Source organism: Oryctolagus cuniculus, chromosome 7 (assembly GCF_051225735.1).
Source record: "Oryctolagus cuniculus isolate XC-2025 breed Fujian yellow rabbit chromosome 7, ASM5122573v1, whole genome shotgun sequence".
Lineage (NCBI taxonomy): Eukaryota > Metazoa > Chordata > Mammalia > Lagomorpha > Leporidae > Oryctolagus > Oryctolagus cuniculus.
In genome coordinates, this window is record NC_142873.1 from 151,214,075 (window position 1) to 151,230,570 (window position 16,496).

The 16,496-nt window shown below is 57.9% G+C and overlaps 1 protein-coding gene across 1 annotated transcript in view; it reads right to left on the reverse strand.

Moving 5' to 3' along the window:
• Nucleotides 1-16,496, reverse strand: part of VWA5B1 (von Willebrand factor A domain containing 5B1) — a 62,801-nt gene that overhangs the window by 8,001 nt on the left and 38,304 nt on the right. Inside the window, exons 12-21 of the mRNA XM_089299228.1 lie at nucleotides 15,764-15,949; nucleotides 12,876-13,062; nucleotides 11,350-11,519; nucleotides 7,719-7,920; nucleotides 6,981-7,292; nucleotides 5,692-5,829; nucleotides 3,040-3,171; nucleotides 1,598-1,672; nucleotides 1,033-1,102; nucleotides 518-635 (exon numbers count right to left, since the gene is read on the reverse strand). Of these exons, the coding sequence (XP_089155354.1) occupies nucleotides 518-635; nucleotides 1,033-1,102; nucleotides 1,598-1,672; nucleotides 3,040-3,171; nucleotides 5,692-5,829; nucleotides 6,981-7,292; nucleotides 7,719-7,920; nucleotides 11,350-11,519; nucleotides 12,876-13,062; nucleotides 15,764-15,949 (1,590 nt within the window). The remainder of the gene's footprint in view (nucleotides 1-517; nucleotides 636-1,032; nucleotides 1,103-1,597; nucleotides 1,673-3,039; nucleotides 3,172-5,691; nucleotides 5,830-6,980; nucleotides 7,293-7,718; nucleotides 7,921-11,349; nucleotides 11,520-12,875; nucleotides 13,063-15,763; nucleotides 15,950-16,496) is intronic.

Here is a 16,496-nt window from a genome sequence, read left to right on the forward strand (position 1 = left end):
CATGACTATGCACGTGGGCGTGCAAGGCCGCGCAAAGGTGTCCTTTCTCTGAGTGCCCTCTGATCCACAAGTCCCGAGGTGGCCGGGCCCATCTCCCCTGCTTCTCTGTCCACAGGTCCTGGGTCGCTCGCCTCTGCTCCCCACCGTGGGTATCCCTTGTGAAGGACACTGCTAGGCTGATTCTTATACACTGAGAAGCGTGCGTGCACACACACACATGCACACACGGGCACACACAGAGGATGGTGGGGCGTAGAAAACGAAATTCCTGGGGAATTTTTTAGGCAAATGCAGCAGGTTGCACAGGACGTCTGTGGTGTTGGCAATGACTTCTAGCCATACCAGGCCCCCTCTGCCCTGCCGGCTACCGGGGTGGAAGCTCTGTAAGTTCCAGAACTCAGGGCATCGAGGCCTTCCTCCCTGTCGGTGTCGGGCTGTGTGTGTGTGTGTGTGTGTGTGTGTGTGGTGGGGGCTCACAGGGCGGCCCTGCTGCCAGTGGGCCGGGAGGGGCACTCACCAGGGGGATGTAGTCGAAGCTCTGGCTCCCTGAGGCCGACTCTGGAGCCTTGGTCAGCGGCTTGCTCAGGAAGCCCTTGGCCGCCCGGGTCAGCAGCCTGGACTTGTTGAGGTTCAGCCTGTGTGGGTGGAGTCGGGCATCTCTGGTCACCCCTGCCCCCAGCGCCCACCCAGATGCTTCTGAAAGTCAGGGCCAGGAGAGATCCAACCCACGGCTTCCTCCAACCTGCTCATTTGACAGCTGGGGGAAGGGAGGCTGGGCAGGGGTGGGGGAGCATCTGGCCCCAGGGGACTGTGTAAGCGACAGCAGCCAGGCCCGGGCAGGCTGGGGGTCTTTCTGTGACCCCCTTTGGTATTGGGTCAGAGTCGTGTGCACCCTTCCAGGGGCATCTGCTTCTAGAAGGAGACCACGGAGGTGTGAAATGAGGCCTGGAAGGTGGTGGTGGCCCCAGTAGGAGGGGACAACCGCAGGATGATGGTGACAGCCAGGCCCCCACTCGCTGGAAACCAACTCACCTGGATCCAAAAATCGTGTCGGAGGCCTTCATGGCAGAGAGGGTGTCAGGGGCCAGGCTGTGCGCGGGACCTGCGGAGCCACAGGAGGCAGAGCTGAGGCCCGAGGAGGACTTGCCCAACGTCTCTGCCCGGCAGGGGAAACAGGCTTGCCGATGTGCCCGTGTCTCTAGGAACGTGAGCTAACCACTAGGCTGCTGGGCCATCTGGGTTTGGGTTGGTGGGGGGAGGGGCGGAGCATGTAAGACACTGACTACAAGTTTCCCAGGCAGGTGCATGCCAGCACCTTTGGAAGGTTACTTGTGGGGACTCTGACAGCTGCATGTCAACCCCCACGTGCTGGGGGACTCTAGGCTGGGGGAGGGGGGAGGGCACGCACTGGCCCCTCCCTGGGAATCTGGAGGCGTGGCCCAGGCCCAGCTCCCTTGGCCAGGCACTTTGCCCCTTCCTCTTTAAGCTGGGGACAGCCCTACTCCCTGGCACAGGCTGTGTCGAGGGACCCACAAAAGCCTGCCCCCCCCATCATATTCTGAATCCGGAAGGGGAAAGGTGCCAGCCGCCTGCTCACCTTCGGCAGCGGCATGCTTCTCGCGGCCGGGGGCCAGGAGCTCTCTGAAGGGCGCTGCGGGGTTCTCCTCCCTGCCTATGGAGGAGGAAGCCAGTGAGGTCTGACCCGGCCCTCCCTCCTCCCTCGCAGCCCCCTCCTGGGTGGCTTGGCGGGGCTCCATCTTCCACGCCCCCCCCCACGGACCAGCTGTGGGGCCTCTTTCCTTGTAAGTTTCCATTGCTCACTGGGGATAGCGGTGCCCGTCGCACAGTGCTGATGTCAGGACTAAATGAGATGAAGCACGGACAGTGTTCAGTGCCTGGCTGAGTGCTCACCAAGGCCCTGAGCTCCGACCAGGGGTGGGAGGAAAAGAGGGTGTCTCCAGGGCAGGGCCCCACTGAAGAGGGGTTCACACCAGCTCTTCAGGGGGCATCAGAACATGGCCCTGACTTGACAGAGGGTCTCTGGACCTCAGGGTCTGGGTGTCTGGGCTGGTGGCCAGGTGCGACCCCTGGGGTCCTTCCCGTGCAAGCACAAGGCAGGAGACCCTCACAGCACCCAACAGGGCCCTACAGAAAAGGGCTGGGGGCTGGCGCCGCGGCTCACTAGGCTAATCCTCCGCCTTGCAGCGCCGGCACACTGGGTTCTAGTCCCGGTCGGGGTGCCGGATTCTGTCCCGGTTGCCCCTCTTCCAGTCCAGCTCTCTGCTGTGGCCAGGAGTGCAGTGGAGGATGGCCCAAGTGCTTGGGCCCTGCACCCCATGAGAGACCAGGAGAAGCACCTGGCTCCTGGCTTCGGATCAGCACGATGCGCCTGCCGCGGCGGCCATTGGAGGGTGAACCAACAGCAAAAAGGAAGACCTTTCTCTCTGTCTCTCTCTCTCATTATCCACTCTTCCTGTCAAAAAAAAAAAAAAAAAAAAAAAAAAAAAAAAAAAAAAAAGGGCTGGGACTAGTGCGGTAGTCAGGCTGTCTAGAGAGACAGAAAGACACCGACCCCTGTGGGACACAGGGGGTTAACCCATCCTGTCCATCGTGCCAAGGTCAAATCATGATTCTCCCAGGAGCAGAGCTGTGGCACCGTGGCATCAGGTGAGGACTGCGGGGAGGCGACTGGGAAACCTGATAGAAACAGGTGGTGGGTCGCAGGCCGAGGGGCCAGCCTCCGCGCACCTCACTCTGCCCCTTGTTTGTCAGCACACCTGGGGGACCGGCTACCCGGCCAGCAGACCTTGCAGGGGAGCTGTGGCAGAGCCGGGGGGGCAGAGCGGGCTATTCCCTGGGCCTGCTGAACCCTCCACTCACCTTGGGCCTCGGAGGGCCTGAGCAGCCCAGCCTTGCTCAGGCCCTGCCCGTGCGCCCGGAGCACAGACGCACGGCCAGGCCTTTGGGGAGCTGGCTATGAGGGCGCAGCAGCTTCAGGGGCCCACGCTTCTGAACGCACCGGAAGGAAGCGGCTCTTACCTGGGGCCTGGAATTTGCCGTCTCCTGCTGCCGAGTCCTCCCTGGGCGCCGTCTGCGACCATCCCAAGCCTGTGGAGGCGCCCTTCCACTGTCGAGTCAGGAGCCGCGAGCTGAGCATCCGCAGGCCGGCACCTTTGTGGGGGACGGGGAGAGGGGCTCAGCCGGGGACCGCTGGGCCAGGTCTTGGCCTCCTTCCAAAGCTGGCAGGATGGCTTCTGGCTTCAAGCTTTTCATTACCCAGAGGCACAAAGGAATTAGGCAGCTCAGACCCTGAGCTGTGGACTCAGAGGGATCTGGGTTTGAAGCCCAGCCCCGTCTCTTACTAGCTGGATGTGATGTTGGCCATTCGGGACCTCGGTTTCCTTATCTGAGAAATGGGGCAATCCCCACCTTGCCAGGCTGACACTGTCGGGAAGCAGCAGGGTTTTGTCATTCGGGTTTCTCAGACGCGCTCCCTTCTCTTTCTCTCTCCCGTCTCAGAAACCCGTATCCAGCAGGCGTCAGGTTTGGTGCAGGAGTGGTTGGGAAGCTGCTCGGGACACCCCCGTCCCATATGGGCGTGCCTGGGTTCAAGTCCCAGCTTTGCTTCTGACTCCAGCTTCCTGCTAATGCACTCCCTAGGAGGCAGCAGGCGACAGCTCAGGCCGCTGGGTCCCTGCCACCCCGGGGGGAGACCTGGATTGAGTTCTGGGCTCCTGGCTTCCGCCTGGCCTGGCCCTGGCCCTGGCTGTGGGCATCTGGGGAGTGAACCAGTGAATGGAAGACCTCTGTGTGTCTGCCTCTACCTTTCCCTTTCTCTCTCTGCCTTACAATAGAGAAAATAGATTATTATTATTATTAATAATAAAGAGCCCATGTCCCAGGTCCTCTCCCACAGGGGAGGCCTCTGAGGACAAGGCCACGACCGGCAGAGGGTGGACGGATGAGAGCTGAAGCTCCTTCATCCTCAAGTCTGCTTTAGGGAACCTCACTGTCAAGAGCACTAGAGTTCCTGTAAGATCTTCCTTAAAATGTGAGGGTTCTATTGGGATCAAGTTTTGGAGAAGCTGCAACCCGTAGTCCATGCCTGGGGCCACTCGCTGTGTGTTACCACACTGAGAAATCCTGCTTTATCTAACCCGGAGGCTCCTAAATGCATCTCCCGCTTTGCTGGTCCTATTTCTGTGCCGGATGGCTGTTCACAGGACGGTGCCTCGGGTTCCAGTTCTCGAACACCCTGGGGCTAAGCCACGGACTGTGTTCTTGACTTCCCAGGCTGTGGCTACAGAGGCTGGCAGGGTGGTCAGAGATGGAGGGGAGAGACAGGGCAGCAAGGAGGAGGAGGGCGGTCAGCGGCGCCCCCAGCCCGGCCTGGCTGGCAGCTCGGAATGACAGCAAGGAAGGGGCAGGCTGGGCGGCTTGGCACCTTGGGACCACCGATAAGAGAGCCGGAGGAAGGAGGAAAGGCACATCTTGTTCCCAAACACTGTTCTTTCTGGAGCTCTGCTAGCAAGAACCAAACAACCGGAAAAGAAACCGCAAAGGCCCTGAAGCTATACTTTTTAGAAGACAAAAAGTACAGACAGCTCATTAACAGGAGGAACCAGGCTCGCGAAAGCCAACTGAGGAAGTGCGCCAAGAGAGGTTCATTCCCGCCTGTCAGACCTGCAGAGTCTAGAAAGAGAAACAGCGCTCAGTGTTGGAGTGGCCTTGAGGGGTGGAGAGCAACTTGGTCATGTCCACGCCAAGTTCAGATTTCAACCTGGGCACACCCTTGGTACCACAGTCCTTAACCCACAGGACACAGGCACACACAGACGGTCTTTGCAGTGTACTTTATAATAGCCAAATGGGGGGCGGATGGAGGATCTCATTAGATTACTTAGGTTGTGCTAAATCTTAGGAGGCAGTGGGGAGAGTGGGAGAGAAAACAGAGTTGCCCTAGGCCCCTGGCTCCATCCATCACCGTGGCGGAGCCTCAGGTAAGCTACTGAACTCACTTCTGCCTCCAGTTCCCGTCTGTACAATGGGAGTAAGAGCGGCACGGACTCAGCGGAGCTGTTTCCAGGTCAGATCATTTAGAAAACATACAACCGCTCTGGACCACTGTCCTGTGAGCCACTGTAATGCAGTGAACACGATGGCACAGATCCCCTTAGTGGAGAGACTCTTGTTTTGTGAAACACGGCGCACACTGGTAGGACTCACTGCACGTCAAATTTGATTTCTCTACACGTGGCTATCCATAGAGAGAACTCTGGAGAGACGGTCACACCCAGGAGGTAACCGGTACTCATTCCTGGACGACTACTGGTCCAGACACTGTTATTTATTGCATATTTGATTTTATTCTATTTATTGTTGTCTATCGCTATGTTTTGGAATCTTCTACCATGAGCACATGCCACTGTTCCAGTTGGGGAAAACGTGGTAGTCACTTTCATTTGGTGGGCAAAGGGGGAGCCACGGCTCCACAGTGTCCCACAGAGCAGGGGGGTGGGGTCCCCCCGTGTGCCCACCTCGGGGGAGGCAGCCACCTGCGGAGGGCCTTTCTGCTTCTTGTACCCCACCCTGCAGGTCTGTAATTTTTTTTTATATCACAGTCCTCCTCCTCCCTCTAGGTCACGAAGGTTCGAGGCCCGCAGGAGTGCCGCAGCCGCCAGCACGCCTTACCGGAGTTGGGGTAGTCCACCACCGTGGGCAGGTACCGGCTCCGGCTCACGTCCACGGGCACGAAGGCTGTGTATTTGCTGATGACGTTGCAGGCCTTGCTGGTGTGCACGGCATTCACCTGGTAGCGGCGGGTGGAGCCTGGAGGTGGGGGAGAAGCGGGGGTCACTGCTGGGGCTCAGGAGGTCCTACGGGACACAGGAGCTCTGGAGGCGAAAGCCGGACCTCATTTGGGGTCCCCAGCCTTGGCTGCCAACTTGCTAAGTAAACACATGGAAGAACAGCCCCCCCCCCCACCGGGCATCTCACATGGGCATTTCACAAAATACAGGAGATAGCCACATCAGTTAAAAAATACAACATCGTCACAGGATACCAAGCAGCTATGTCCCTTAAATAACGGTAGTGTTTAAAAAAACAGTCACCCTTGGGGCTGGCGCTGTGGCACAGCAGGTTAACGCCCTGGCCTGAAGTGCTGGCATCCCATATGGGCGCCGGTTCTAGTCCCGGCTGCTCCTCTTTCGATCCAGCTCTCTGCTATGGCCTGGGAAAGCAGTGGAAGATGGCCCAAGTCCTTGAGCCTCTGCACCCACGTGGGAGACCCGGAAGAAGCTCCTGGCTCCTGGCTTCAGATCGGCACAGCTCTGGCCATTGCGGCCATCTGGGGAGTGAACTATCAGATGGAAGACTTTCTCTCTCTGCCTCTCCTCTCTCTCTGTAACTCTTTCAAATAAATAAATAAACATTAAAAAAAAAAGTCACCCCGAGATTGTCTGCATTTTACATGTCAGTGTGGCAGGGGCCTGATGCGTGCTGGGCCTCAGGACCTCCCAGGGGCCCTAACCCCGGGGGGTGGGGATCGCCGATCCCACCCAAGATGCCATTTGGGGAGTGAACCAGCTGCCTCCCTCTTTCTGTGCCTTTCAAATAAATACATTAACGGGAGCAGAGAGGATAGAGCGCCAGGTTGGGTGGGAGGAGGCAGGGTACTGAGTTCTGGGCTGGGCTGGGCTGGGCTGGGCTGGGCTGTGCTGTGCGCGGCGAGGGGCGGTGCAGCTGCAGCTTTGGGCCGTGGCGGGGTGATGGGGAGATGGAGGGAATGGAGCAGGGGAGGAACTGACGGCTGGGTGGGGGAGGAAGGAACTCCCGCACCCAGCAAAATGGGGAGTGGGCGGGGCAGCGAGGAGGGGCGGGGTCTGCAGGCCCAGGTGGGGGAGGGGCGGGGTCAGCAGGCCCAGGTGGGTGGGTGGGGGCGGGTCCCGGGCCGGGCCGGGGCTGTCGCGGCTGCTCACCCTCGATCTCGCCCTCGCGCTCCGCCAGCTGCTCAAAGTCGCGGATGATGGCGCGGGCCGCCAGGTGGTGGAAGGTCTCGCTCCACAGGTCGGCGTCGCGCCCCGCGCCTCGCGCCGGGCCGGGGGCCTCCAGTTCGAAGCTCACCTCCCACTGCAGGCGCTGGCTGTCGCGCAGGCCCTTAACCAGGGCCTTGCCCAGCACCGGGCGCGGGGTGGCGGGCCTGCCGGGCCGGGCCGGCTCCTCGGACTCGGCCTGGGGCTCCCAGTTGGAGGACGTCTCCGTCTCGGAGGAGGAGGGGTGATGGGACGGCTCTGCGGGCCGAGAGACAAGAGGGAGCGCTGAGCTGGGGCACAGGTGGCCGCCTGGGGGAGGGGTGCGGATGTCCCTCCTGCGGGTGCGCATCCACCCCAGAGCAGGGAGCCCTGCCCCTTCCAAGGGCACAGGCGCCTCCTTTCCTAGGACAGCTGCAGCCAGGTCCACCTCCCAGGAAGCCTGTACCTTGTGGGGCCAGAGAGGGTGGGGTGGGGCAGTCGGAGGAGAGTGGAGCCGCAGCTTCACAGGCTGTGCAGTGCAGGGCAGGTGAGAGGGGAAGGGGGGATCCTCAGGGAGACCCTGCAGGGCACAGGCACAGCCTGAGCCCCCCCACCCCCCGACCCTTGCACTTGTCTTCTGAGGTCGGGCCACAGCAAGGATCCTTCTGTGTCCCCAGTCTGGCCTTGGGCCCAGCAGGTGCTCACCCAGCTCCCCAGGCCTGCGGGAGTCCGAGGCGGGCTTCTGGCTGGAGTCTGGATCCAGCCCTCTGACCGGGCTCCAGGCCTGGGCTTCCTGGCTGGAGGGCAGGAAGGGCTGGCAACTTTGGGGCATCAGAGAGGGCCTGCGGGCCCCTGGGCCGTGCAGCTTGGGGACCTGGCTCCGGTCCTGGCCGCTGTTCAGCGAGGGCTGGAAGTGCGAGAGGGGGAGGCAGAGGCCCTGGTGATGGACGCTCCTTCCCTCCACCCCCCAGCCCCTGAGGTCACTGCCCCTCCACCTCTAGTGCCCAGCAACCCATGGCCTGGTCTCCATTCCCCGAGAGAAACCCCAGCAAGAATAATCCCAAGCCGTGGTTGAGCTCCAAGCCTCAGAAACCACACACCATGGACAGTTCTCAAACCACAGATTTATTTATTTGCCGTAAATTTAAAGCTTTTTTTTTTTTTTTTTTTTTTTGCATGTGGTTAAAATTATCAACCTTTTCCAGTATGGCTCCCCATCTGTCATGCCTCAAAGGTCTTCACCATTCAAAAAATATTATAGTTTTCTGTGATTTCATTTTTTGTTTGTGGATTTAGATCTTTGATTCACATGAAATTGCTTTAGTGTAAGGAGATCGGAGCCAGCCCTGCCTTGATTTTCCCAATGGGACAAATGTCAAGCGTTTATTGAACACACTGAGTCACTCTGATGAAGCAGTTTCCCGCCTCCAGCCTGACAAAGCTTCCATGCACATTTGGGTTTCTGTGTGGACTTCCTGTTCTGTTTTATTGATTGAATCTATCTGCTCTGGTGCCAGTACAAACATCAACAGGCAAGGGATAAACTAGGAAATACATTTGCAACACAGCCGACAGAGGTCGTTGTCAAGAGAATACGCTCACCGATCGCTGAGAGCCAACAATGAACTTAGCAGGGGAGTAGGTTAAAGGCATTTATGGGGACTTTACAGCAAGAGTATGCAATAACCCCATAAAAATCCTCAGTTTCATGGCAAATGAGGGCGATGGGAATTAAAACCAGTTACAATTTCCCCCTACCTTGCTGATTGGCAGCTATCTAAACACTTCGTGACAGCCAGTATGGTCAGCAGGGTGTCTCACGGACTCTTGGCGGGAGTGGGAACAGCCGCATGCTTGGTGGGAGAGAAATGACACAATGCCCTCTCTGGCAAACACGAAGGCGCACAAGCCCCTGTAAGCCAGCCTTCTACTTTTAGAAACCAGCCCTGGGGAAACACACAAGGCTGACGATGTCTGTGCAGTGCTGTGCCGGGGACAGCAAACTGTTCTCTGAGGGACTGGTGCTGTGGCTCAGCTGGCTACACTGCAGTTTACAGCGCTGGCATCCCACATGGGCGCCAGTTCAAGTCCCGGCTGCTCCACTTCCGATTCAGCTCCCTGTCAATGTTCCTGAGAAAACAGAGGAAGATGGCCCAAGTGCTCCACGTGGGAGACCCAGATGGAGTTCCTGGCTCCTGGTTTTCGCCTATCCCAGCCTTGGTCATCGTAGCCATTTGGGGAGTGAACCAGTGAATGGCAAAGCTCTCTTGCTCTCTCTCTCTCTCTCCTCCTCTCACTGTGTTTTTCAAAATAAATTAGCAATTCCTAAAAAAAAAAAAACCCAAAAGTTTGTGGAAAGTGGAATGAAAAGAGCAACATTTCCGTGAACTTTCTGAAGTCTCCTCATGTACCAAATACTCGCGCCGCGGAACCGCGACACACTGCACAGAAGGGGGGCATGCCTTTCACGCCGACAGGGGAAGACATTGGGAGAAAATTCGTTTTTCAAAGGTAACTTGCAACTGTTCTTATCTCACTTGCGAAGACTGCATGATTTTACACGTGTCCTAGCTTACAGAACTCACCAGAAAGTAATTTACCTATCAACAAGTGAATTAAAAAGACACTGAAAAGTAAGTTTGGGGCCGGTGTTGTGGCACAGAGGATTAAACCACTGCCTGTGACGCTGGCATTCCATATGGATGCCGGTTCGGGTCCCGGCTGCTCCACTTCCGATCCCAATTAAGCACGAGTGGGTTTCAAGTCCACAGGGGAGGTGCGTTTCCCACGATTGTGTTTGGAGCCCCCTTGTGTTTCCTGCGGGGGGCACCATGCCTCCCCACTCAATGGACGCTACCTTCATGGGCCAGAGGAGCCGGAGTGGTACAAGGTGGGGGCGACAGGGGGTCTGGTCACTCTCAGAATAGCCTCAGGGGGACCCACCAAGGTTGCTGGGTCCCAGGGACCCCCTCAGAGACCAGCGTCCCCGTTCACCGGTACCACCACACTGATGGGGAGCCAGAGAAACTGCTAAAGTTTTGCTGGCAACAGATAAGCCTAAGACCCAGCCCTTCTCCCAGCCAGAGGCTGTAGGGAGTGTGTGTGTGTGTGTGTGTGTGTGTGTGAGAGAGAGAGAGAGAGAGAGAGAGAGAGAGAATCCGAGAAGAGGCACTCAGGAGAGAAGCCGCCGACTGCCCAGAGCGCTCACCAAGTGGAGCGGCCACGAAGGGACCCGTGCTGTGGCCCGGGCACCGTGCCAGGCATTCTCATCCCCACCGTGCCCAGCAGAGGCCCCTGCTTCCTGCTGGCTCCGCGGGAACGCCAGGGTCGGAAGGGAAAGCTGCCAGCTGACTCGCTGGTGCCCCGTGGTGTAGCCGGGGCAGGTGGGGCACAGGGAGCCAGGGCAGGTGGGACGTGGGGAGCTGGGGCAGGTGGCGTGTGGGGAGCCGAGGCAGGTGGGGTGTGGGGAGCTCGCAGGCTCACACTCGGCCTCACCCTGAGGCCCTCCTCCACCCCAGGGGAGCTCGGAGCAGCTTCCTGCCCCGCGGATGTGAAGGGCGGGGGCTGGAGGTGGGGGAATGGGTGGTGGCTGGGGGTGGGAAGGGGCTTCTCGGGGAGAGCAGGTGGCTGCCCGGTGGCGCAGTGGACTCCCTGTAACAAACCTACGTGAGGGAAATGCATGAAGCCCTCTTGGTTTAGGACATGGCTCAAGCCGGTAACGCCCCCCAGGGGTGGGTGGGTGTCATGGTGGCGGGTGGCGCTGCTGCAGGTCTTGAGTGGGCAGGGGCCAGGGACAATGCCAGACACCCTACAGCACTCAGGACAGCCCCGACAAACGAGATGAACTCGGAGGCTGTGCTGAGGCCAGAGAGCCTGGGACGAGCAGGATGGGCCTGACCCTGCCTGCTGTGGTTCCAGCTCTCAGGTTCTCTGCCTTGGGTGAATATACCAGCCCTGGCATTTGTGGGAGGCACAACATGATGGAGCGAGACAGGCAAGGGCCTTGGAGTCAGTGGGTCCTGGGGTGCAGACCCCAAGGGGCTGTGTGACTCCGGATAAGCTGCTTTACCTCTCTGGTCCCTAATTTATACAGAGTAGGGGTGTCTGGCTCCCTCATCTCCCAGGGGCCCTATAAAATCAGACAAGAGAGGTGCAGAGGCCCTTGCCAGTTGGCCATGCAGTGACAGGTCATGCCATCGGCGGGCGGGCATCACAGTCAGGACGGCCGGTCACTGCACTGCCAACAGGCCCTATCCTTGTGGCTGCAGCACACGACCCAAATCTCCCCCACCCACGCCATCCCTCCGCTCCTCCCCAGCCTGCCCCACCTGGGTACCTGCACACCAGGCTGCCCCTGGCTGGTGAGGTCCCGCAGCTTGGCTTCCCGCAGTGGGTATCTCCTGGCTGGCATGGTGGGCTCGCTGGCCGTGGTGGCTCTGGGGCAGGCCTTATGCTTGGTGATCTGATTGGTGCTGTAGGCCCTCCGTCGCTGGGAGGAGTCTGGGCCTGGCAGGGGCAGTGACGGGCAGCCATCAGGGTGCAGGACAGGGGAAAGAGGGGGGCCTGTGTGGCCATCTTGCTCTCTGCTACTCGCCTGGCCCCCAAAGCTTGCCTGGTCTCAGCCTAATCTGTCCTCCCAGCGACTCGCCCTCTGCCCCTTTGTAGGGTCCTGTGCGTTCCAGACTGACGAGGCGAGCAGCCAATGCCTTGTACTTCCTAAGCGCCACACCCCCACCCGCTGCCTAGGGGCCTTGTTTCTCATCTTTTTTTTTTTTCTTTCTTAATTTGAAAGTCAGAGTTACATAGAGAGAGAGACAGAACGAGAGGGGTCTTCATCCACTGCTTCACTCCCCAGATGGCTGCAACGTCTGGGGCTGGGCCAGGCCGAAGCCAGGAGCTTCACCTAGAATCTCCCTCGTGGGTGGCAGGGGCCCGTGCACTTGGCATCTTCCGCTGCTCTTCCCACACCAGCAGCAAGACGGGATGCCAGCGGCACAGACGCGGCTTTACCGGCTACGTCCAGTGCCCGCCCCCCTCTGACAGCCTCTAAGCAGCGATTCCCTTGTGGCGTCTGGGTCGCTTCCCCCCAGCAGGGGTGTTTGCCTCTCCCTGGAGTCTGCACAGTCCTTCAGCTTTCCTGGGGCGCCCTCACCCTGCTTTCTATCAGAATCAAGGCCAACGGGATCTCTCGCTGGATGGACAGCTGCTGAGAGGCAGGTGCCTCCTGTGGGTTACACTGTTTCCCACGCTGTGCTCAGCGCCTCGGCAGGCCAGTGGCAATGGGGCTGCGAGCGGGCACAAACCCTGTGTAGGGGCTTTGGGATCAGGTGGGTCTGGACTCTTTATCTGTCCTCTCTCAAGTCCCATGAGCTTAGCCAAGTGGCTTAAATTCCCCAAGTCTGCTTGCTCACCTGTAAAATGGGGACAGTAGTACCCTTAGTAATGGCACCGGGAAAATGGGTACCCAGCTCTGGAGCTGCTAGCCACTCACTGAGATTTCTAGAAATTCTATTTTTTTTCTTCTGAGAGGATGAGAGAGAGAGAGAGAATGCTCCCATCAACTGGTTTATTCCCCAAATGCCCACAACGGCTGGGGCTTCACCATGTGGAAGCCAGGAGCCAGGAACTCCATCCAGGTCTCCCTTGTGGGCGGCAGGGCCCATCTGCCTGAGCCATGACCCCTGCCTCCAGGGTGCGCACCAGCAGGAAGCTGGGATCGGGCGTGGGGCCACAGTATCCTGTATGGGATGCAGGCATCCCAGAGGGAACCTCGGCCCCTAGGCCAAATACCTGCCTTGAGATTACTTAAGAAACAAGGTGCTTAGTATTCTGTGAGCGCTCACTAAACGACAGCAAACCCACCTGAGTTGGTGGAGGAGTCTCCGCTGAACAGCCGGGCGTCTCTAGCCTGCCCCGGGCTGAAGGGCGCCCCCGAGCTCTTAGCACAGTCCCCGCTGTGCGGGCCGGGGCCCTCATCCTGAGAGTGGTAGAACACGGAGCTGCTGGACTCCCGAGACTGCAGGGGGCTGCACCGCTGCCTCTTGCTGTCCTAGAGAGGGAGAGAGGAGAGGGCTGGCATGGAGGCGAGACGCCAGGAGGGACTTCCACAGGGCGCGAGGAGTGTGAGCAGGGGTGCTGAGGGTTCCACCTCTGCAGAGCCAGCAGAGTAGAAAGGGTTGGTTGGCTTCGGGAAGTTGGGCAAACTTCCGCTCAAGATGTGGTGGCTGGAATCATCCTCCGTCTCACTCATGTGGCCTATGCTCTTTTTTTGTTTTTTCAAAATGACTGGCACACATGCCCTTGATTTCTTTCTTTCTTTTTTTTTAAATTTATTTAACAGGTAGAGTTATAGACAGTGAGAGTGAGAGACAGAGACAGAGAGAAAGGTCTTCCTTCCATTGGTTCACCCCCCAAATGGCCACCATGGCCAGTGCTGCACCTATCTGAAGCCAGGAGCCAGGTGCTTCTTCCTGGTCTCCCATGCGGGTGCAGGGGCCCAAGCACTTGGGCCATCCTCCACTGCCTTCCCGGGCCACAGCAGAGAGCTGGCCTGGAAGAGGAGCAACCGGGACAGAACCTGGCCCCGACCGGGACTAGAACCTGGGATGCCGGGGCTGCAGGCGGAGGATTAGCCTAGTGAGCCACTGCGCCAGCCCCCATGGCCTATTTTTTATTTTTTTGTGGCCTACGTTCTTCATCATTGACTTTATTCTTCAAAAATGTTAAAGATGCCATTCCTGTCTCCAAATAGGCCCTCAAAATGAACACAGTGGGTCAACTATCGCTTTCATTGCGTTTGCCATGATACAAGCGTGTGTGTGTGTGTGTGTGCGTGTGTGTGTGTGTGAACACACATTGACTTTGAGGCATTATTTTGTTTTATAAAAACTGGACCAAACTGCTATCATTTATCAATATCTCACATTGTATACATAAAACATTTTGGAACTCGTGTATGTAACCGCTTTTTCTAGCATTCAATTGCACAGCATTCTACTCCCGCCCCCATCGTCGAAGGCTTTGTGGCCATTTATGTCTGCTACCTAACAAGCGTTACAACGAGTTCTTGGTCACGGGTCCATGCTTTTATCTCTATGGGCTGGATTCCTAGCAGTGGGGTTTCTAGGCTGAAAGGTTTCTTTCGTATTTCTGTTTTCGCTGTTTCTCGATTGCTCTCAGGAGTCCCGCTTACATCACCGCCATCGCAAGGCCCTCTTCACCCAACACCCCTGCCACCAGCAGGGGCACCCGCTTATATCACCACCATCCCAAGGCCCTCTTCACCCAACACCCCTGCCACCAGCAGGGGCACCCGAGCCAGCCTTAGGGCAGAATGATGACTGTGGGCTCCTCTGGTGTCTGCTGGTGACCTGGTGGTGCCTTCCAGATCTCCAAGGAGGGGCTGGGCTGTGCAAAGCTTGGCCAGCATTTTGTTTAGCACTTTCTTTCTGCACTTGAACTCCCTGTTGTCTGTAACACGTGAACCATTACTCGAACACGGTTCTTAAGACATTCTGTAACATTCAAAACTCTGGACATTTCACATCAAATTTTAATTTCTCTTGAAAATTGGAAACATATTTAACATTGGGCCCAAATTTCCCTCATGGCGACAGTCTGTTAGAGGTGAGTAGGGCTGCCCAATTTAGACAGGGTGTATGCTATCCAATTGGCCACACTCCTCACCACTCCTTACTGCCTCTCCAACTGTAAGTTCAGTGATCGTTGCTAGCCAGCATGGCATCGTTTGCATTTGTACACCAAGATCCATCATTTCATACCTGCCTAATCCTTGTGGAGACTGGGTGTGTGATCGCTTCTTTAAAAAGAAAACAAGGCCGGTGCCGCGGCTCACTAGGCTAATCCTCCGCCTTGTGGCGCCGGCACACCGGGTTCTAGTCCCGGTCGGGGCGCCGGATTCTGTCCCGGTTGCCCCTCTTCCAGGCCAGCCCTCTGCTGTGGCCAGGGAGTGCAGTGGAGGATGGCCCAAGTGCTTGGGCCCTGAACCCCATGGGAGACCAGGAAAAGCACCTGGCTCCTGGCTCCTGCCATCGGATCAGCGCGGTGCGCCGGCCGCAGCGTGCCGGCCGCGGCGGCCATTGGAGGGTGAACCAACGGCAAAGGAAGACCTTTCTCTCTGTCTCTCTCTCTCACTGTCCACTCTGCCTGTCAAAAAAATAATAAAAAAAAAGAAAACAAGCTGAGAGATCCACTGAAGGAGACTGAATTGAAGAGACCCACAGATGAGGAAGGAGCTCTTCTCAGGCCACCGCCCACATGTTAGCACGAGTCCTACCTCCCTTTGCAAAGTTCATGGCCTTTATCCCACTTCTGCCACCAAATATAAGACAATTACCCATGTAAATACATAAGAACACAAGCTTAGCTAAGGAGATGGTAGCTGACAGGAGCGTTTAGGGAAAGAAGCCCAAGAGCAGTGTTCCTGAACTGAAGGTGTGTAGTATCAACTAAGGGAGATCCTGCAACGCTGACCCCTTGCCCTGACCTTCAGGGATCCTTGTCCAGTGGACCTGGGCTGCAGCTAGGGTTCCACATGCTCAACAAGGTCCTGAGTGGCTCTGTTGAGGACCACACTTGGAGACGGGGCATCCACTTAAGTAGCAGCTACGCCCACAACCGCAAACCCAATTCCGATTAGTTTTTGGATGCCATGAAGTATGGTTGCAGCTCAGGTTTGTAGGCAAAAGGTCCTGAACCCCAATGGCCCCCGGGGTTTCCGGGACACTTACAGATCTGGGACTGGAGATGTACAAGGAAGCATCGCACACGATGCCGTAGCCCACGAGCCGCTCTCCAGGGAAGAGGGAGCTGGTGCTGACCGGTGAGATCAGGACCTCGGTGGTCTCGGGGAAGACCCACTCCACAGTCACATCACTCAAGACGGGGGCCATGGCCTTCTTCAAGGATTTGATCATCTGTTGGGCGGGATCAGAACATGGAGGGGCGGGGAGTGTGAGCAACGCTGGGAGGTGTGGAGACCACGTGGTAGGGACTTGGGGGGCGGGGGAGTGCAGGCACAGCAGCTGTGGGCGGCTCGCCTGGCAGTGGGAGCCCCTCTGTGCTTCTAGACTCCTAGACCGTCAGAGCTGGAGCCAATCTTTGCTGTCACCTTCTCCACCCTTCCCCAGGGCCCCCAGGCTCTGTCCACACGTGGACGGGTGGTTTTCTTGAGAAAGTTAACTGGTTGCTCTGAGCCTCTGTTTCCCCTTCTGTTAAAGCAGGAAGCACCGTTGGAGGATTACCCGTGCTATTGGATACTGAAACATCTAACACGCGGTAGGCGTTCAACAAGTGACGGCTGCGGTTTGGCACCACCTAGACCATTTCCGCAGAGGGACTGCAGACTACAGGAAATCGCTCGGACAGCTGGCAGCTCCAGACGCGCGCTCTCACACCTCCCGCTTAGCAGGACCAGGCGCGTTTGCTGCAAGGAAGGCAGCTTGGTGGTGGCTTCCTGTTGCA